Source organism: Drosophila virilis, chromosome 4 (assembly GCF_030788295.1).
Source record: "Drosophila virilis strain 15010-1051.87 chromosome 4, Dvir_AGI_RSII-ME, whole genome shotgun sequence".
Taxonomy (NCBI): domain Eukaryota; kingdom Metazoa; phylum Arthropoda; class Insecta; order Diptera; family Drosophilidae; genus Drosophila; species Drosophila virilis.
In genome coordinates, this window is record NC_091546.1 from 28,868,287 (window position 1) to 28,891,293 (window position 23,007).

General features: G+C 35.7%; 1 protein-coding gene across 3 annotated transcripts in view; it reads left to right on the top strand.

Moving 5' to 3' along the window:
• The window catches only part of Npc1a (Niemann-Pick type C-1a), a 44,448-nt gene that overhangs the window by 6,650 nt on the left and 14,791 nt on the right, over positions 1-23,007 (top strand). For 2 of the 3 annotated variants that reach the window (XM_002057387.4, XM_032433145.2), the window contains exons 2-9: positions 3,610-3,724; positions 4,988-5,158; positions 5,223-5,379; positions 5,518-5,594; positions 8,088-8,306; positions 15,328-15,520; positions 18,575-18,894; positions 19,079-19,369. In XM_002057387.4, coding sequence (XP_002057423.1) covers positions 3,641-3,724; positions 4,988-5,158; positions 5,223-5,379; positions 5,518-5,594; positions 8,088-8,306; positions 15,328-15,520; positions 18,575-18,894; positions 19,079-19,369 — 1,512 coding nt within the window. In that variant the 5' untranslated portion in view covers positions 3,610-3,640. Of the gene's footprint in view, positions 1-3,609; positions 3,725-4,987; positions 5,159-5,222; positions 5,380-5,517; positions 5,595-8,087; positions 8,307-8,802; positions 8,824-15,327; positions 15,521-18,574; positions 18,895-19,078; positions 19,370-23,007 lie in introns of those variants that run through there. The other variant, XM_032433146.2, reaches the window with a different exon arrangement.

Sequence of the window (23,007 nt, forward strand, 5' to 3'; positions counted from 1 at the left end):
AAATCTTACTTTTTAGTTCAGTAACACTATCAAATTTCTTATTTTCGGCGTAAACACGACGTACAAGAATTCCCCAGACGTTTTCAATAGGGTTCAGATCAGGTGAACACGCAGGCCAGTCCAAAGTATTGAGGGTGATAATAGGTACGCCATCGTGTGACGACTGGTGTAAATTCTCGCATTATCTTGCATGAAAATGTAAGGACTTTCCCTTTTATCCTGTAGGAAGGGTAGGAGAGTGTTGTCCAACACTTCCACATAATCTACGCTTGTCATTCTTGAAGTCACAAAGCGGAGTTCAAGGGTGCTACACTTGGTAAATGCACCCCATACCATAACAGAACCACCTCCGAAATTCCGTTTTGAAAATACGAGGGGTTCCTTACGCAAATCGTGCCAATAGCCGCGAAATCCATCTGGACCATCTAAATTAAACTTTTTCTCATCAATATTTAAAAATCGTATGTTGCATGTGTTGCATCTGCATGTTGCATGCAACATTACAAGACAACGATTCCTTACCAAGTCCTAGAACGTAACAAGGTTTTTAATAGCGAATTCAAGTCGTGCTGCCTTGTGGTGATTTTTGAGAGTTGGCTGCTTCTTCATTACTCCTCGCACTATATGTTTGAATGTTTTTAAAGTACGCCAAACGCACATTGGTGACACTGGAATGCTGCTGTATGCAGCAAGTTGACGACACGACAAGGTCGAATTACTTGCTTTTTTCAAAATTTGACGCTTGTTACGGCCAGACAGTTTGGATTTTCTTCCAGAATTTTTATTTTTGCCGTATCCTTCCTCATTTTGTAAAAAATTTTTGATTACGCAGCATGTTCGACCAATTAATTTCCCTATTTGGTTAATTAATAAGCCAGAGGCTTTGAAAGCGAGAATTTTCCCTTTTTCCTCTTCAGTCAAACGCGTTCTTCGTGGCATTTCAGTGATTTTTTAAATAAAATTGCCAAAATTCAAAGTTACAAATCAAACAAAGTTGATACGCACACCTAAAGATCAGTTTTTCGAATGTTTCGTATAATTTCGTTACAATAAAATTTCAGCAAAACAACGGCTTTTAGAAGCAAACCTAACGGGACATTTCCAGCATAGGCTAAATATAGAATGTAACGGTTCTCTATTGCACATTACGCTTTGCACTCTCATTTTATTCTATCGTGTGAGTTGATTTAACAACATTTTCGATTTGTCGAGTGTTTGAAGTAATATTTTGATAGTTTCGTATAATATCGTTACGAACCTTATCATACACTAATCCCCTTCATCATTCTCGTCTACAAGACGATTTGAACGCTATGCAACTTTGATGTTCGGCCAATCAATTGCATCTAAATTGTTCAAAGTGTATGTTTATGACATATAATCGTACTACACCTTATCTTGTCAGTTATACAATCGACAATATCCCTTTGCAACGTATACTAACAGTTAAGGATCTATGCGATATTTTTGATTCTAAACTCCGTTTCAATCTTCACATAGATCGCATCGTTAATGAGGCAAAAGGTGTACTTGGATTCATTAAACGATGGTCTAAAGAGCTTAACGATCCTTTTCTAACAAAACTTCTGTCTATACATCTCTCTTGTTCGTTCTATCCTTGAATACTGCTCTTGCATCTGGTCTCCACAGTATAACAATAGCCAGGATCGTATTGAATATGTTCAGAAGCAATTTCTGCTTTTTGCCTTACGAGGTTTAAATTAGGACCCTCTTCTTCGGTTGCCATCCAACTCCAGCAGGCTGCTTCTTTCGTCGTTAACCAACCGTAGGACAATAGGTGTTGTCTTCCTACATAAGTTGATTGAGTTGATTGTTGGCGATATAGATTCTCCTTTTCTTTTAGGGCGTCTTCAATCCTCTGTTCCGTCCAGACCAACCAGATATTATCGCCCCTTATTCCTATCTACGTGCACTATGTGCTTTATGTACAATCTTTAACGCGTGCTATGTAAAAACTACAATAGTTTGCATCATGTTTTTTCTTCCGAACACTCTCTACCCCTAATAAAATCGTTGCTTTCAGGATACCTTCGGGAAGTCGCTGACCATTCCCAGCTATGAGCAGGGGCATAGCTTGCCGGACAGGCTGAAAAAATTTTCCCCCACCGAGTCGGTGATTTCCCATTACTTTACTTTTCTCTTTGTCCTATTTACTTAACACTCTTTATCTAACATACATTTCTTCACTTTATTATCAATCTTCTTATTTTCTTTTTTCCTATTTATTGTATTTTCTTTATTAATTTAGCATATTAAGATGATTTTTAATTTTACTTAATAACACATTGTTTCCACTTACAACCTTCTGCATAGATGATTCTATTTAGAAAATTGTATTCTTTAACTAGGCTTCTAGCATATAAAATAATTATCTTTTATATAATCTTTTGAATAATGAGGAAGACACTCGTATTGTCGACCATTAATGAATAAATAATAAAAAATTTAAGATTGATCAGAAAGATTAAAATATACTCTGACGTTGTATATTTTAATGGAGTATACACATACAACCACCAATCAAACTTTTCAGTTTAGATCCAGGCCTGAATTGCTGTTGTCCAGCGGTATCGTCGGGGAATGAGTATATTAAAAGCGATAACTTTATTAATAACCTAGTAACCTCATTCCGGAGTGTTCAGATTCTTATAAAATCTTGTAAAATCATCCGCTTCTTTTAATTTAAGCAAGACATATGACATCTGGATTCAATCATTTGTAAAAAAATAGTCTGAAGCCAATTAGAACCAGTCGCACCGGCGTGTTGCAGTTTCGGAGCATTATTATTATCTGCTCCTGTGTCCCAGAAGTTAAGCTCTTAGGAGATGTACGAATGATTTGTCGCGTGATTTGGCCATTAGCCGACAGTCTTCCGTAGTCTTACGATATCGGTATATCCTCTTTTAAGTGATCCAAGACTAAGTTTGTAGTTAGAGCTTTCATCCCAGTTGATCCTTTTGGCTTGATTAAAGAGATATCTACAGTTTTTATGTAAATCATTTAGTAGCCGTGGCCACTTCATTGTTTTTTTTCTTTCTCTTAGGTTTATTTGCGGGTTAATGTGTCTATGATTGTTTTAACTGTATGGAGTATGGTTTCTACAATATGATAATTTTGAGGGGCTGTTCGTTCTGAGGCTGATGAGGTGTTCTTTTTTGGGTTTTTCGAGGCCAAGCTCAAATGCAATATTATGGGCAGAAAAGCAGTATCCTTTTTTTTTTTGACGAGATTTGCTATGACATGTAATACAATAATCATCTCTATTACTTTGCGTGTTTTTTTTATGAAAGTGTTATATATATCCGATGTTATATATGTTAAGGAGCTATTACTAGGTCAAATTTAAAACGTATCGTTGGGATATGTTCGCTGACAGCAGCCTTATCGTAGCGGACCTGCGCTCCAAGATTACTTCACAGATGCCGCTATAACTGAAATTATGGAGCACAAAAATACTAAGTAGTAGGTGGGCTTGGGTTGAATTCGCACACTTTACCAAAGCAAGAAAAAGGAAACCCACCTATAATAAAATATATATATTTTTATATTTTGCTATTATGTCTAACAACTACTTTTTTTGTTTTATAGATATGATAGCTAAGCCGTTATAATCTGCAAAATGGTTTTACTACGGGGTAGTACACCTGAAGTGAAATTCTTCATATTTGGGATACTTATATCTTTCATTTGTGCATCGAAGCAGGTGAGTTATAGATTATATAGCTTGGCAACATGTTTCTGTAATTTCTTTTTCACTGACTGCGCATACTATGATCTCAGCGTAATCACAGCTTTGGTCAATCGAAATGTTTTATGATAATTTTAAGTAATACCAACTTCGGGAACCCACGAGCATCAACGGCTATTACATATGTAAAGTCAAGCAATTTGCTTGTGTTTGACCGGTTATTTACAACGACATTTAGCACAGGATACAATTTGCATGACTATACCACTAACCATGCATTGTATGGCAATTAACTTTAAGATAGTAGTCAGTGTTGTCTTCCTACATACGTTGATTGTTGATGACTTATAATGGTTCCCTCTAGACCCACCAGGAATTATTGTGCTCTATTTCTACCCTTATAACCAGAAAACTTTGTTATAAATTAGTGTCATGTCTGACGATGCAAAGCAGACAGAAGATTGCACTAAAATGATTAGCTCATTTTAGCGATTTGTTCAATCAAGCTTGGTCTGAACTAAGTGACATAACTGCACAGCTAAATGACCCAATCAATTTATACATTTTCTAAATCATCATATAGGATATTAAATATTAATATGTTTAGATGTACGTTAGGCGGATTCGATTCGCGATTTCAGGTTGTGGCACCCTCTTCTACCAACAGCAAATGCAGTTCGCAGCCATACCAACAAATTATATTCAATGAAAAAACATAGCTATATATTTGAGGACGTGAAATTTAAAGACACAATCTTTTTATTCTATAACATGTCAAGTTGGGTGACGCTATCTCTTAAAAGCTAAGAGATTTGCTCAAAAAAGACGATTTTATCAAGACCGGCTTAAAAATATTTATTAGTTGGTTTTTTTTTTCATTGAAAATAAATTGTTGGTGTGGCTGTCGAGTAAAGGCGGTGGCAGGTAGTGTGGTTGGTACGGATTCGAGTCCAATTGAATTACTTTTTTACCACTGCTAATTACTGAATTTATTGTTGGTATATGAGGGTTCAGGGTACCCCTAGTCGAGAACTCCCTACTCGAGCCTCTTGGTGGTTCTACTTTTAGAGGTGGTCGTCTCACGAAAAATTAAGGAAAAATTACGCGAATATTTACGAAATTATCTCTAAAAGTTAAAAACTTTTACTTAAATGACGGCGAACAGATGGACAAAACAAAAACTACTTTAGACGTGTTTTAGATGCGCCTATTTAATGCACACATAAACAACTATTTTAATTGATGTTATTAACTAATAAAATAATTGATATTTTCCAGGATTGTATCTGGTATGGAGTTTGTAATACCGATTCTTCTTATCACAATCAATATTGTTCCTATAATGGTACACCAAAAGAAATGCCTCCAGATGGACTTCAATTGTTAGCAGAAAGATGTAGTTTTCTTCTAGAAGAAAAACAAACAAAATTTTGCTGTGACGTTGATCAGGTATCAACAAGTGCTCCTTAAAAATCAGGTGCAAAATAAAAATATTTTTTCTTATGCTTTTTAGGTGAAAATATTAAATAAAAACATTAAACTGGCCTCTGCTATTCTTGATCGCTGTCCATCATGTATGGCTAACTTAGCTCGGCATATTTGCGAGTTTTCGTGCTCTTCAGAACAATCAAAATTTGCAAGGGTGGCTTCTACAAAAAAAAATGATAAAGGTATAACTATTTGAACTTTAGTTTTTTTTTTTTTAATAAAAATGAACAAACCCTATATATATATATATAGGTGCTTCTAGGTTTCTACAGGTGTAGGATTACAATCAATAAATACTTGGTCAATATTTGTACTTTCAGGTGATGACTATGTGACTGCTTTGGATTTACACATAACAGAGGAGTATATAAACAAGACTTATAAGTCATGCGCTCAGGTTGGTTATATTTTTGAGTTCTTAAGTGTTAAGATTTTCGTTAAGAATAAAGATTAATGTTAAACTTAATTCATTTATATAATGAATGGCCAACAAAAAGAGTGTCAACCATGTTAAACATTAGAATTAACAATCTTAAGTAGAATACAAACATTTCTTATAAAACTGCCGACAAGTTGCGAGGAGTATTCTACTTGGCCGTCCGTCGTCTCCACAAACAGATTATTTTGTCAGTGACGATATTAGACTATGTTGCTTAAAGAAATGGCCTTAATTTTATATTAAAATAATGTATTTATTTCATTGCAAAAATAATAGAATAGAGTAAATAAAGAGTTAGAACGCATGGTATTGTAGAAATAAGACACAAAGTGTCTTATGATAGAAATAAGAGGCAATGATTTCTGGTATATATAAAGAGAACATAAAGAACATAGCTCTTTTCTAGCGATCACCGTTTGGTTGGCACATTGAAGTGAGTTACCGATAAAAGAAGGCCTGCAGAGACTTGCCAATAAATCTATTGGTGGTCCAGATGATAATGTTTGTTCGGTAGATATCCCAGTGAAACATATGCACAGCAGCAAACTTCATCAACACATACTGCATCATCTGAAATGCTACGATTATTAAATTCAATTACACTTTTGGCCTCATTAACAGTGTTTGAGTTATGCAGAATGAAGCAGAGTATAGAATCCAAGAGAACTTTATGGTTATAACTGTCAGTTTATCAGCAATGATAAATGATGCATTATAAAAGTCATAACTATACACTTTAAACAGCTTACAAGCATTTGATTGGCTAAACACCAAAGTTACTTCAGGTTTAAAGTATCTTGAAGAGTATACGGAACTCTCTTAAGGAGACACCACATTCATATTTGTGAAAGACAACAAAGACAAAGTGTTTTAATATCGATAGAAGACTGCTTAAGATTCACTACGAAATCAATCGAACCACAAGCAGGTATTCATAGAGAAAAATCCCACTTCTTTTGAAAATTGGGGTATTCAATATGTGAAAGTGACACCCAAAGGCAAAGAATTGCTCCTAATATGAAAAATAAATGGCGAAAATGTCAGGAATAAAGTAACAAATATTACATCTTCGCTGACATATGCAATCTGCATGAAGGAACATAAGGAGATTTTGAAGTACTCCATAGTACAAGAACGTACTATTCGACCGATGATTGCTATACCAGCTATATGATATAGTGATTCAGCTGGTTCCGACATATGTGTTGCGTCCAACAGAAAGAACCACTTTTGCAAGGTTTCAAAAAGAAAGCTTTAAAGCTGAGAGACAAGTTCGCCTAGAAACAGATAGATGGACCGCTATATCCACTCGGCTGATGATAATGATCAAGAATATGTGAATTTTATGGAGTCGGAGATATCTCCTTTGTTTTACACATTTCACAATAAACTATATTACCCTCTGCAAGGGTATAAGAAGGTTTCCATATTAGAACCAACTTTTTAAAGGATTGTTCCTATTGCAACTATATGATGTAGTTATCGGATGGTGATAACATATAAAATACAAGCATACATAGGGTAAAATAAAACTTAAAAATGCAAACTTGGGGTAAGATAACTTGATAAACCGATCGTTCCGATCGCAACTAATTTATATAGTAGATTGATTTTGATATGATTTTTGCATTTTGTGTAGGGGCCATAGAGAAACAAAATCTGGGTTTGGTAATGAGTAAAAATAGTATTAGATTAATTATTATGAAGAAGAGATGCGCAGCATCAACATGCCGCTTAATGCCGATAGAAAGTAAAGCACAATTTGAAAAGTCATGAGAGAGAAATTTATGTATCGGTTCAACACAAAGCATCGATATGATTTGAAATATACGATAACAACACACTGGAGCTACTTGATTTACTTTGGACTTCAACAGCTGAAGTTCGGCTTCTGTCAAAGGTATTTTATACATCGTTAATTTAACGACTCCCACTTGCTCACACTATATAGAGAATCTCCGAAACCGTAAAGTATTTATATTCTTGACCAGAAATAATATTCAAGTTTATTAAGCCATCTTCGCCTGTCTGTCTGTTCGTACTGTATATCAAATAAGTAATTTAACTGGATGTACTCATCAATTTAAAAATTACAAATTTACGAATATTTTATAGAACAATGAAATCTAATGCAAAACAATTTCATTAAGTAATTTTTTATTTATTTATATTAAAATGCTTTTTGTTTTTTTTTTTTTGTTTTCTATTATGTCCCTTTGGGAAAAGAATGTTAATGGTATCACTACATATATTTTTTTTTGTTGTATCTCTCTATCCTTTTGTTAAAGGTCTGTTTTATTATAGATATATTAGACATTTTTCCACATACACCAATTTAAAAGTCTGTTAATGTAACAAAAAAAAAAAAATATTTTAATAAAATAAAATTAATAAAGTATACATAATTCCAAAAAGTTATATTTGTAAATTGGCGAATATTTTTACTTTCAGGTATCTGTTCCACAAACCGGTCAATTGGCATTGGATCTGATGTGCGGGACCTATGGAGCATCACGATGCAGTCCTACAAAATGGTTTACCTATATGGGAGATGTCAATAATGTATATGTTCCATTTCAAATAACATATATTCAACATCCAACAAACTCGACCACGAATGAATTTACCCCATTGAATCCAAAAACAATACCATGCAATGAAGCAGTAAATGTAAGTTTCATTCATTCGAATTTCGTAGGAACATTAATTTTTTATACTCGCTTGTGAAATGCGACTAATAGATTGGGTTGGTCAATGTAGTCACCAGTTTGAAGCTAAAACTCGTCGTTAGTATTAGCACTAAACACTGCATTTTTTCAAATACATTATTTTTACGAATGTCAGAGTTACGATTACGTTTAAACCTACCATACTTCTTTTATAGGCTTAAGGTTTAATTAATGATTCCACTTTTGACTTTTTATATCTTAAATCGAGTGAACTGGGTAAAAAGAGTAAAATGTATTTATTATCTCCGACCCCATAAAGTGTATATTTTCTTGATCATCATCAATAGCCAACTCAATCATTCCATATTTATTATTAAAGATTATAGGAATTTTATGTTTAGGTTTTTGTTTGATAATGTTGCAGTAAATAGTTTTTTTCACAATTTCAAAATTGTTACAAGCTAATTCCTTTTAATACAATATTTCTCTTTTTGCAGTTTTGATAAAGTTTTTCAAGAATTCGACAGTGATGTTCGCGTATTTTCAGAAGACATAGGTGCAGATTACATGCAAAACGATCCAACAATGGAGCTGTTAATAGTTCACTAACTGAACAAGAAAATCGGTTAAAGCGGACGCTTTATGCAGAAATGTATTCTGTAAGGCGACAAGTCAGCTAGAAGTTTATAGGACAATAACTGCCGGCTCCAAAATTAGGTGTGAAGTTAGGCTAGACTTAGTAGAGTCTATACCCGAATTTGAGGGGGAAGAATGTGAGTACGTGTTCTGGCAGTCGGCCGTAAATACGTACGAAATTTGTAAGCCAGGGGTAGGGATGCGCATTACAAAGCTGTCACTATATAAGAAACAAGAACAGCAAGAGAGGTATTAGTAACACGATAAAACGATACCGAATTTTGATGCCATAATTACCAGGCTAGACTGCGCCTATGCAGACAAAACTTCACTTCTTGTCCTATAACAAGGACTAGAAAGGGAGATGGAAAAAATTGATACTAGTGACAAGTAAAATTATCAGAAGCAATGCAATCATTAAAGTCTATATCATAGCGCATGGATTTGCCAGCTGCATTGACCTCAGCTAGATAAGCTAAGAGAAGAATTGATAGAAGCAAAATATGTTCGGAAACTTATACGGCAAAGCTATGGAAGAGAGAAGTAATGCTTCTGAGGGTAATAGGCAACAGAATCGCAAAAATGACAGGTAGGGAAAAAAGAGTAAAAACAAACGAAGTTTCAAAAAATTCTCTTTATCAGAGGACAGGGTCAGAGCAGGCCACAACAGGGTGAAGGTAACCAGACATCAAACGGTAGGGAACATCAGAGGCAACCATTACTGCATCAGTAACTAAGTGTAGGCAGCCTACCTACCCTAATTGGAATCCTCAAAATAGCAACACCAATGCTATACTTAATCGTTACCAAAAACGACAAAATAATTCTGACCGTATAACCGGCCGGATGCACCAAAGGTTAAGCAATATCAAGCAAGCTAAGAACCAGGATTCTCAGAATTATCAGCGTCGGCTACATATGACGACAACGATTACGGTAGAGGACGCTCTCGATTGCCGTTTATTCAAAGGCAACTGGATGTAAGCCAATTAATGATTTTAATTGAGACCAGTATTGGAGCCGTCTTCTCATAAGAAAGTTACCTTTATGAAGCAGAACACTAGCCTTTGATTTTTGCAGTTTCGGAAATCAAAAGAAAATTGTTTGCAAATCAGGTCAGATAAAGGAAATTAAATGGCGGATGAGTGTTCGCATCAAAATGTAAATACCCTACAAAATGAAATAGAATGCGATGTAGCGCAGGATTTTATTGTTTCGTAAAATTGCGACACATTATCTACTTCACATATGATGATGAAGCCCTCCAAGAGATAATAACACTAAAGAGATCCACTCTAAAGAGATCCTTCAGGCAGACTCAGGAACTTCTGCGTGGATAATGTATATGCCCGTTGTTAATTGTATAGGAGCATGGACTTACTCGTAGCAATGACGAAAATAGTGTCGAGAACCCTAGATGTCGCAGACACTGAAAGAGTTAGAATGTCCGAGTGACTCCTCATCGAAACAAACAACAGACAAGTGGTGATTAATATCGAAACACATGAGTAGATAAATAAAGAAAATAAGTAAGAGGTTCTAGTCGGGAGCTCCCGACTAGGGGATACCCTGAACCATCTTCATCCAACATTAAATGCATATATATATTTTATTTTAAAAGCTATATGTCAAGTTTGGTGACTCTAGATCTTCTTATTTACCGAAATTGCCCAAAAAACAGGATATCGATATCAATTTTAATCGATTGCTTGGAAACGGAGTGAGTTATTGATTATCGGAAACAAACTCGATCTGCGCAGGCACTAGGAGCACCTACATCTAAAATTTAAAGTCTCTAGCTTTTATAGGTTCTGAGATCCTTGCGTTCATACATACGAACAGACGGACAGACGGACGGACGGACAGACGGACAGACAGACAGACGGACATGGCTAGATCGACTCAGCTATTGGTGCTGATCAAGAATATATATATACTTTATGGGGTCGGAGATGCTTCCTTCTGCCTGTTACATACATTTGGATTTTGCCCAAATACATTATACCCTTATACCCATTTTAATGGGTTCAGGGTATAAAAAGGGCACGGTGACGGATACGTTTCACTTATTCGAGTCATTGCTGTCCAGAAATAGTATGCTTATCACAGAAACTCAGAGCTTAATATTGTTAATCACTCTGGCCAAACCTAACTTTTAGACCCCACTATCCTAGAATGCAATGATTTGCAGTCTATTCTAGTTCGACATCCAACAGAAGTGCTTATATTAAGACTAATGGAAGTATCCAATATAAGTCTTTCAGTCTGATAACATAGTCCACATATCTTTCGATTATCTACAAGTAAAGCAAGAAAGTTATAATTTTTTCCGTGGCTCACAATAACCCCATGCAGCAGTTGAAAAAGCACACTGTTGTGGAATGCTCCGATTAAATTATGGCTGTTACTGACTTTTTGACGACCCACAACACATACCCCAGCGGGATACATGCGGCATGCGCTGTGTCACACTCAGGCTAGCAATCTTAAGACTATGACATTAGTTGACGATGGCAGAATGATTATCACCCATCACCACGCATGAGTTAGCACAGACGATGGACCGGAGAACATAGAACATTGGTGGTCCACAAGGATGATTTAAAATAAAGACGGCTATGTCACATTCCACCACACCGCTATGTCACATGGCACCAAGTTCGTTGATCGAAAGAATGTCCTTGGAGTCGCATTCAAGACGTTGCTGAACGTCACTGGAAATGATATTTCCAGTAAAGCAAATTTCTTCTGATTGTTTGAGCAGGAATAGAATTTCAACACCATTGATAAAATTATCGTATCGTTGGATAAAATCCATGCTTATTTGAATATTTATTCATTTATAAATGAGCACAGCTACCCATCTGAACCTTGCATATTCTGTATATTGAATCTACTTTTTCTTCGTAATTGTTGTTTTACATTTTATAATGGTGGATATGGTTTTAGAAAATATTACAGTTTTTTATCTTTTGATGCATGTACATTTTTGTGTTTAGAGTACTAATAGTTCATCCAGTGTCTACCAGTATTAGAGATACATCTATGGTTCCCTTAATACGATTTCTTATTTCATTTTAATTATTTTCACTTATTGCTTCAGATGGTGGTTGCTCATTAGCTTCATAATTTTGTTGTTGTTGATTATGTGTTCAGTAAATATTCTGAATTTGTCTGATATTTTGACTGCAATTGCAAAAACTAAACGGTGCCTTAGCCAAGCTTTTGCACTGAACACTGTATATGCTTTTCTCTACTTCCACATGGAAAAACCCATGTTTGAGATCCATTACTGAAATTTTTAGAATTCTGCAAAAACTTCTTTAATAGCGACTGAATATGTGCCCTTTTAATCTAACGTATTAAAATTGAGGCATGCAGAGTCTTTAAGTGCTTGATTGTAAGTGCTTTTCTTGCTACGTTTGAGCATAACTCTGATATTTTTCCCTGCTTCAGTCTCTCGTTTACTGGTTTCCGTACAACTTTTCTCTCGGGTGCTGAGAATCGACTTCGGCTCCATGAAACACAATACCATTGCAGCTTGGTAAAATTTTCAGTTTAGCTGGGGTTGTAACTTTTATTCCATCCTGGATTAATAAAATAAATGTTTCGTGCTTACGTAATCTTGAACTTCAGCCCCCAAAATATGTAGCGACGATGTCCAGACGAAACAGCTTAGCATACTTTTTATATAACGAGTAGCTTGTAAAATTTGTGTCAAACACACACGCACTAACAATACACCTGCACCTGTGTAAATCCATGTAACAGATAGAAAGAATCATCTCAGGCCTCATCAAGTATATATATTCCTGATGAGCTTCAATAGCCCAGTAGATCTAGCCATGTCCGTCTTTCTGTCCGTCCGTATGTATGAGCGCAAGGATCTCAGAACCTATAAGAGCTAGAGACATTTTAGCTTTAGGTCTTTCTAGTCTAGTATGAATGAGTCTGTTTCCGTTAATCGATAACTTACTCCGCTTCCGATATAGAAATCCAGTTTTTGAGCAACGTTGGTAAGTAATAAGAACTAGAGTCACCAAACTTGACATGTAGCTTCTGGAATAGTACATATATATCAAGTATCTTTCATTTTATAGCTATCACCACCTCCCCTGTACTACCTGATACCTGTTGAGCTCCAAAATTAATATTAATCGCGCGTTCCGTAATCATGCTAGAATATGAATAATTCGCGGGAGAGGGTACATCCAAAGACAATATAAACACTAAGATGAGTAACACCATACAACAAAATGCTACTATGCAGCTTGATTTTTTGAAAATTGAGAACGAAAGCGAAATCTGTAGCATTGCGTTCTCACAGCCGAGAGAACGAAAAAGCTAAAAATAGAATTTTCTCTCAGCTTCGGCTCTATGAGGGCCGTGCATGCAATTATGTTTGTATGCGTGTGAATATACATACATAACAGCATATTTGAATGTGTTGTTATCCACTGCTCTGGCAAAGTCTCTGGCTGGCAAAGAAACGACCTCACGACCTACCCAAAATTTCTGTTGATATATGAATGCATTTTGTGTACTAAGGTTGGCTCCGTACAAAAAAATTTGTATTTTTAAGTCGATGCAAATATTTATGTAATTTTTTATATTTGAAATTATTAATTAAATTATTATTATTTTTAAATAATACAAAATAAATTAAGGAAATAAAAGTGCAAATTCGTTGTTTTCAAAGATACATTTAATTAATTTGTATTATTTTATTTTGTTATTTTTTGTTCGAATTATAAAGAACAAAGTACGCAGGGAGCACCGCGAGAAGGCCAATATAATTATAATGGGGTCATTACTAAATTTGACCTTCGAGTCGACTTGAAATGTAATTGTATTTTTTAGCACTCTTTTATTTCTTAATTGGAGAATAAAAATAATATTAATTTAATTTAAAGAAATTATGTAAATATTTGCATCGACTTAGAAATACATATTTTCTGCGGAGCTAACCTTAGTACACAAAATGCATTCATATATCAAAGTAAATTTGGGATAGGTCATGATCTGCGCTAGAAAACTAATAAAATTAATTTCTTGCCAGCTAAATCCAGAGCAGTGAATAACAACACATACATACATACTTTAAAGTTCTTATGCATGTATAATTGACGCATACAACGAAAGGTGCACGCATGCTATTGGCTGAGACAAGAACTTTTGTTGAGCATACACTGTCCAAAAAAAAAAGTGAAATCAATCTATGTGTGTTATTTTCTTAATATAGTTATTGCGCAAGGCAGGCTGGCGACTAACTTCGTAGCTCGTGGCAGCATCAGCAAGCCGCGACTTCAGCATTCGTTCGTCTGGTCTTTGGAGAACGAACAACCAGTCGACAGGCATGCCGTACGAAGCCTCAAAGGCCTGAAAGGCCAGGCTAGAAATTTTGCGTCGCATTCAGATGTATGGGCGTTACTCATCTTAGTGTTTATATTGTCTTTGGTACATCCATATGCAGCAGCTTTCCCAGTTTTTTACTATATTTTTGCATTACTAGGATTTTCGGGAAATATCGTTGCTTGACCAGACTACTGTCCTTCAGCCCGGCCTTGCCCGTGGTACTTATGTTATAAAATCAATGTTCTCGAAAAGCTTTGAAAATGATTTTAAAACTGAGCGGACAGTAAACAAACTACTTTCATACAAACGTTTTCCGTCATTTTACCACTGTTTCGAGTGGAATTTCCCAAATCACTGAAACACGTATTCATTATATTATTTTATAAAATTTTAAAAATAAGTTTGAAGCAAATCAGACACCACTTAAAACTTCGCCCAAAAAATCTTTGAATCGCATTTCTACCGAAGGAGTTTAGATTTTGCGAAAAATGTGAAACAAGTCTCAAATGATTTTTCATATAGAGCTTTGAAAATGAATTTGAGCGCGAAACGTCACCCTATTTCCACTAAGGAGGAATACATTTTTGGAAAAGTGTGAAACACACCTCAAATGAATTTGAACAAAGAACTTTAAAATTGAGTTTGAGGCCCATCGGATGGTAAACAAAAAAGTTTCATACAAACGTTTTCGCGATTTTTCCATACTAGCGGTTGGCATTTCCCGAAACCCCGCTTTAACGTGCACCTTCATCACATAAGGTAACTACAGTGAAAATTTCAGCTTCCAGTGCTTACGGTTTGAGCTGCGCATTTATCACCAATCAGTCAGTCAGTCAGTCAGGACAAACAGTTTTATATATGGAGATAATTTGACTAAATTCGGGGTTTATTGGTTGCACTATGATCATCATACACTGCATATTATATTTAGCATAGATATGTTTTCTGACGTATCATTAAATCTTCGGAGTGTCGAAGATATCCATACCTTTTCGTTTTTTTTTTTGAATGAATCTTATATATCCCTTTAGAGTGAACTGCCTGCGTGCTCCTGTACTGATTGTGATTTGTCATGCCCCCAAGCTCCAGAAGAACCAATTACACCTAACCAACTTAAAATAGCAGGATTCGACGCTTTTACGGTCATTATGACGGTTGTTTTTACTGTTGGAACAGTTGTCTTTCTATTGGGAACATTTTTATTTACCAAAGACTCGATAAGTGGTGAGTATTCAATTATGCAAAAAATGCTTTTATTGACTAATTTAAAATTAGTTGTGATCTACTATGTTCTCAATTATTTGAAAACACATAAACAATCACATATGATACCCACATGGCACAAGAATAATAAAATTAATTTCGTCGGCAGCAAAAGCTACTGCAGTGAATAATAACACATATACATATTAAGATGTACTCATGCATGCATTATTCACACATACAAACATAGCCATTGGCTGAGACAATAACTTCTCTCTGGTATAAACTTTGCAGAAATAAGAGTAAAAGTATTTTATGTTGGCTATTGTATTAGGGATGTTTAGAACAAACTTGGTTATGCTGAAAAGAAAAGTATGTGAAATCTGTCTTTAACAATCGTAGCAAAAGTACTAACAATATTCTTAAATACAAAACTCTCTCGCTCAATTTAGCTTTGAAATACTGCAAAAATACGAAAAAACAGAGTATCATCGACAAGCAAGCCTTGTTGATGAAAGCAAGTTCCTTGGTCGGGTCAGCATCAACGCATTGCGACATATGCATGCGTACGCCTAGTGTTTTATGAGCGAAAAGCCAGATTTTGCGTTCTGTTACTGAATTAAAGATTTAGTTCAGAAGGTTGACTGGGAACCCGAAAAGGAGTGTTTAGCGGAAGCACTAAGGAGTGATTAGCGGAATCGTAAGCCTTTATAAAATCGGTATATATAAAACCAGTACTTCTAGGGAAGTAAAGTCGATAACATCAGTGGTTGTAGATCTACATGTCACGAACCCACATTGGGATGGTGATAAAATGCAGCTGCATAAAGGTACTGGTAAGATAAGAATAGCAGACAATTTCGAAATTCCTGTATAATTTTAAGCATCCGATTAAACTACTTTCTTCTGGAGAGGAATTATAAACGACATTTTCTATATGTTCAGGAACCATGAAATGTTAGAGATAATATAAAAAGTTATCAAATACGCACCATTAGGGCCCGGTGAGTATGTTGGTTGGATTGTGCTACGGTCGCAGAGTAGCAAATTTTTAATACCAAGAGGATTTAAGATGCAAGTAACCGTCTGTGATGTGGATAAGGCTGATTTGTATTTTACCTAGAGGAGGAGTAGTTAGTTTAAAAAAGTTTGCGAAAGGATCAGTGCGTAGATCAGTGTTCGCACTCTTGTCTTCATACTTACTAACATCGCAGAATAGATGTCTGGCGTTTGGAGCTAACAAACTTAAAGAATTGCTTAGGATTATGTGAAAATTGAGGGGGATAGCTGTTATATGTGATAATTTTCCGATATCTTAGTTTCCGATTTTGTTATCAGATTACTTATTCTGATAACGAGGGAAGCATTCCAGACCTTGCTAGTTAATCAATTGGGGCGCACACGTCAAAAAGCGAGTACTGACAATTATACAGATTTTAATGGCAACATTAAGGCTTGCACAATCGTACAGCTGGAACCCATTGACTTGTAGAGTTAAATCATTAAGCTAAAAAAAACCAGCCCTACGAAAACACGTATTCCACCCCTGTATAGTTCGATCTTGGCCCCTGTGCCAGTCTCAGGCTTGGTTTTGCAGGTGCAATTACCAAACCTGAGGAACGAACAGAACTTGATAGAGCGGACGATCTGCTAAAGGATACCCCAAAGCAATTCATTAGCGTCTGCCCATCGGTATTGCATATGCAAGCTTGAAAAGACAACACGTACAGGACACCACCAAGCAAACAAATAATAAACTTAAAAAGCTTACAAGGGAACTTAGTTTTCACCCAACATGGAAACGTTGTGGATATTGCTTCGACGGAAGAACGAGTTGTAAGGCATCCTAAAGCAATTCAAATGGTAGTAGCCCGGTGTGAACAGTAGAAATTACACAAAGCCACAGTGCTCCAACTGCATTAATTGGAGTTACTCTTCGGCGCCGCAGAATACACTGAAACGCTGGACTTAAAGCCATAACAGACTTTTACCCGTCTCCAGAAAGTTGCTTCAGATTTAGCCAATTGGCAGTCATCACGAGTGTCTGTCTGAACTTACCCGACACAACTTACCGCTGCGATGCACTCCGTGGCACATTTGCCTGGCTTGGAAATTACAACTTAGATCTGCCTCCAATAACCTTGCGTTTACTTCTCAGATGCTATATGGCTCTAAGGCTTTCGGTCCATTTAATCACTCCTTGCTATTAATCCAATTATCCCCTCTCAGACAATCTTCAGTTAAGAAGCACCATCTACATTTTAGAAGATCTGAGTAAGAGAACCGAAAGTTATTTTTGGGCAAAGCGGGCACTAAATATCTAAAGAGTTGTACCATCTAGTAAATGCTGAGGAGTACTAAGACAAAATAAGAGCACACCTAGAATACCGGTATAATATCCAATTTAAGACTCAGCCACGCAGTAAGAGCGAGTCTATCTGCCATCTAAAATGTGCATATACACTTTGTGGACCCAGTATCAGGTAACGTTAGAGAAAAATTCAAGTATTTCACGCCTAGTGTGCAATGATGTGCTGCACGCACTAGACAGAAAGGTATCCAGCTCGCCTGTCTATTCTAGGTACGTCTTATTATTAATATGTAAATCTAGAGTCGGTGAAACAACTCAGGCAGTCAGTCAGACCAAACGACTTCTAGGTTGTTGTGATAAACAAACAACAGCCGAATGTCCAAAAGCAGGTTTCAGAGTTAGAAACTTGGCAAGCCTCTATTCCAGATCGTGGAAGATGCACTTTGTAGCCACTATGACCTGAAGATGTAGCAATATATTGAAACGATCTCTTCACTCTAAAGTCCTTGAACAATATAAATTTCCACGTTGGCAGAAAAGGTCGTTTTCGGCGTGGTTTACAGCCGGTTAACTGAGAGAATAAAAAACATTGCGTTGGCGCAGGGAATGTGATTATGTGTGAATTTGGGTATTTATTTAAGTGACACGAATCTATGTCAGGACAATTCAGTTTGTATACAGGGTAGCATAGTTTAGCACCCTCGATGAAATCTCTTCCAATTGATTGTGTAATAATATATCCAACAAAAATTCTTTTATTTTAGATGAAGATTTTCACGTTGGCAATGAAGAAGTAACCGACGATTCTATGTACAGACAACAGCCAAGATATTTTGAAAAACTTGGTGCGCGCACAGAATATTTCTTGGAAAACATATTTACTAAATGGGGTACATTTTTTGCAACATATCCATGGATTACTTTGTTTGCATGTGCAAGCATCGTGGTGATGTTGGGCTATGGTATTACGTTTGTGGAGATTACTACAGATCCAGTACAACTTTGGGCTTCGCCAAGTTCAAAATCTAGAATGGAAAGGGAGTTTTTCGATTCAAAATTTGAACCCTTCTTTAGAATTGAGCAGGTAAGGTAAAATACAAAATTGATGTGTGCGCCAGGTTAAACTCTAACCCTCTAACCCTGGTACATATGCTCATGTAACAGTGTAAGTCACGGGTAGAGTATCAGTTGTAGCAACTGGAATGTGCGATTATATTTTACAGTAAATTTAAACTTGCAATACAATAATCATTTCTATTATGCTTTAGGTAATAATTAAAGCTGTAGATCTGCCCTACATTTTACATAATACGTCGAACGGACCAATAAAGTTTGGTCCAATATTTGGAAAAGATTTTCTATCTGATGTACTGGATCTACAGGAGCAAATACAAAATATCGACGCAAATGGAACATTTTTAAATAATATATGCTATGCTCCCCTAAAAGATGACAATAGTTATGTAAAAGCTTCAGATTGCGTTATTCAATCTATTTGGGGCTATTTCCAAGATGATATAAGCCGACTTGATGATAATGATGAGGATAATGGATTTAATGTAAGTATTATAGATAGTTTTTTGCTTCATTTAATTTTTTTTTCAACCGTATTTATATTTAAACCGCAAGATTATCCAAACAATTAAATATTAAAATCAGTAGTTGTAGTCACCACTATATGCATATAAGCATGTTCGTTAAATACATAACTAGTATATATAATTCGTTAATGATTGTGCATAGAATGCATAGTATAGATTAAGTAAGTAAGATGCGTATTTTGAGTTATACTAACAATGATGAAAATCATAATACATAAATATACTAAACCGAAGTCTTAATCACAATCCCAAGCACAACAGCTTCTGCCAAACCAGCTGAGACTGCTCAAGACCCAATTGCAAGATAAAAATTGGTATTAGTTCGGTTCTTTGAATATGAATTGCATTCGCATCTGGATTGCATAGTACATTTACATTTCATATAATTTCTGCATTATAGTTATGATAAATCAGTACCTGTGTGTCGACTAAAAATGTTATTTTCACCACTTTTACACTCTTGCCGGTTGTTACTGCTGCCGTGGCTATTATTTTGATTATTTATGTAGCCACTCCTATTGTTTCTTCATAAACATTATCATGGTATCTATTAATTTTAAATACAATTAAGTCGAATAACTAAAACTTATCCAGGAGATAGCTCAAATTTTCGGCCTTACCATCGTCGAAGTTTGGGATCAGCGATAAGGCTGTCATTGTGAAAAATTCTGTCGTTTGAGTCATGTTTATTGACTTAATGAAGCCGAATTAGCTTTACTATACTATGTATAGGGAAAAATATTCTATATATTTATACCCTGAACCCATTAAAAATGGGTAAAAAGGGTATATTGTATTGTGCAAAATGCAAATGTATGTAATAGGCAGAAGCATCTCTGAACACATAATATATATATTTTTTTGATCAGCATCAATAGCCATGTTGATCTAGCCATGTCCGTCTGTCCGTATGTATAAGCGCAAGTATCTCAGAACCTATAAGAGCTAGAGACTTGAAATCTTAGATGTAGGTCCTCCTACTGCCTGCGCAGATCAGGTTTGTTTCCGATAATCGATAAATTACTCCGTTTCCAAGCAATCGATAAAAATCGATATAGACAATACTGTTTCTTGGGCAAATTTGGTGAATAATAAAAGCTAGAGCTACCAAACATATGTTGCTTTTAGAATATTATGTATATGTCAAGCATCTTTCATTTTACACCTATCGCCACTTCCCCGTTACCACCGCAGAGCTATAAATCAAGTTAATAACCCAACTTGTATTGCCAAACAATTTAAGCCACAATTTAAATGCAAATATGAGAGTACACAAATATTGTATGCTACTATAAGATATACTGTACAAAATTTCATAAAGATCGGTTAAGAAAAAACCAACGTTATATGTAACTGCGCAATTGGATGGGACAGCTTGCGAATACTTTATGAAGTTCTGTATACATGTACACACACACATTCATGCGCGTCTGCTTCGCATTCTAACAGCATGGTAATTGCGATTTTTTTCTGTAATGCGATATTAGTTTCTTGTTTTTCTTTCTTATAAGTACTTAATTATTGGTGTGGCTGCTGAGTAGAGGCATACCCGGGAGAGTATTTTTCGTTTTTTGCTGGTGTGGCTATTGAGTAGAGTCGACAGCAAGTAATGAGGTCAGTTGTGAGTTCAAACCCTGCCAAGGAAACTTTTTTTTTATTATTTCCTAGTATTCCCTAGTCGGGAGCTCCCGACTAAAACCTCTTTCTTGTTTTGTTAGAAATTGTCAAAGCTTTCTGCACGACTTAGATTTCTTCTATTAATCTGCTTATTGTCTTTAGAGTACACCTTGAATACCAAGTTTATGCATGTAACAATAAGGATTAACAGGATTGTTTACAACATTGAGGGTAGGGCACATGACTTTTCATTGACTTTTACCACTAAGCATGCAATTATAGAAACTTGAAATCAAACTCTAAGTGATTGACAGAATGTCTGTTCCTAGTGAGTCCCACGAGCGCTTGCGTCCTTTGAATATAGAGAGTATGATTGCTGAGAGTATCAGCCCAAAGCTGAGCCACGAGAGTCGAACCTTGCAGGTTTCTCAGTTTTCAGCTAGATTCTTTCAGGCCCAGTTTCGGGCACTGCAATCAACGCAATATAGTCATTCTTAACCCATAAATCTTTGTAAAAGGATCCACATTTAGAAAAATAAAGAATAAAGAACTTTGCGACTTTTAACTCAATACAGACATCTTTGCGAACTGGGTCCTATATAAACTTGCTAGTGATCTGCAAGAAAAGGATACAGCACTGGATAATGTAGGGTTTCGATTAAAAACTTGCGCATCTAAAACGAGAGAAATGTTGAAAGATATTCCAAGGGTTTCCCAGAAATCGAAGACGCTAGCGTGGCTTAAACTCGATGGCAAGCTACTACTAATTAAAATTATTCGCGCGTTCTAAAATGTGTGTAAGCTGTGTACTTGCAGACAAAGCGAGACAAAGTTTTGTATTTCCAGTAATTTTTTCAAGACGAGAGTCGCATCACTCAAGATGGTTTCACTATTACGTTTAGAGCTGTACGGCGCCGATCTTTCTACTGCCCTTTTCCCACAACTTTATCAGGAGTACTGAGACATATAATTAGATAAACTAATTATACCAAAGTTCATGCCTGGATGGATAAACCTCAGATTTCTGTATGTTTGAAGTGTACCTCAGCCGGTATGCGATATGTGGTGTCATGTACTATACAATACGTACATATGTACTATAAAATACAAGATTTAATCTTTTTTATAATTTTTTTGAAAATCCAGTTAGTAATTAGTTTTTTTTTTTTTCCATTGATAGAGATATATACAGTATGTCAAAAAAATGTTTTTACAAGCAAAATCACATTTTAGGTTTATTTGAACATATATGTACCAATAAGTGGGAATATTTTTATACCCTGAACCCATTAAAAATGGGTATAAGGGTATATTGTATTTGTGCAAAATCCAAATGTATGTAACAGGCAGAAGGAAGCATCTCCGACCCCATAAAGTATATATATTCTTGATCAGCATCAATAGCCGAGTCGATCTAGCCATGTCGGTCTGTCTGTCCGTTCGTCCGTCCGTCTGTCCGTATGTATGAACGCAAGGATCTCAGAACATATAAGAGCTATAGACTTGAAATTTTAGATGTAGGTGCTCCTAGTGCCTGCGCAGATGGATATCCTGTTTTTTGGGCAATTTTGGTAAATAATAAGAGCTAGAGTCCCCAAACTTGAAATATAGCTTCTAAAATAGAATATATATATGCATTTGATGTTGGAAGAAGAGAGTTCAGGGTATCCCCTAGTCGGGAGCTCCTGACTAGAACCTCTTACATATTTCATATCTAATCTGTTTCGATTCGTTATTTTTCCTAGAATATAGCGCCAATTATAATAAAACTTTATCCAAACATTTTATAGAATTAAAAAACTAAAAACATTCAATTATTACAATATTATATTATAGTAAATTGTTTTGCAGTTCGCCTCTGAACGATCCCATTAAATTTCGGCCCATGCGTTTTTCTTCTCTTGAATCTTCGACTTTTCTAGTTATTTTTGGCTTCAATTTTGTTATGCTAGGAAAAAATCGCTCAGCTGGTGTATTAT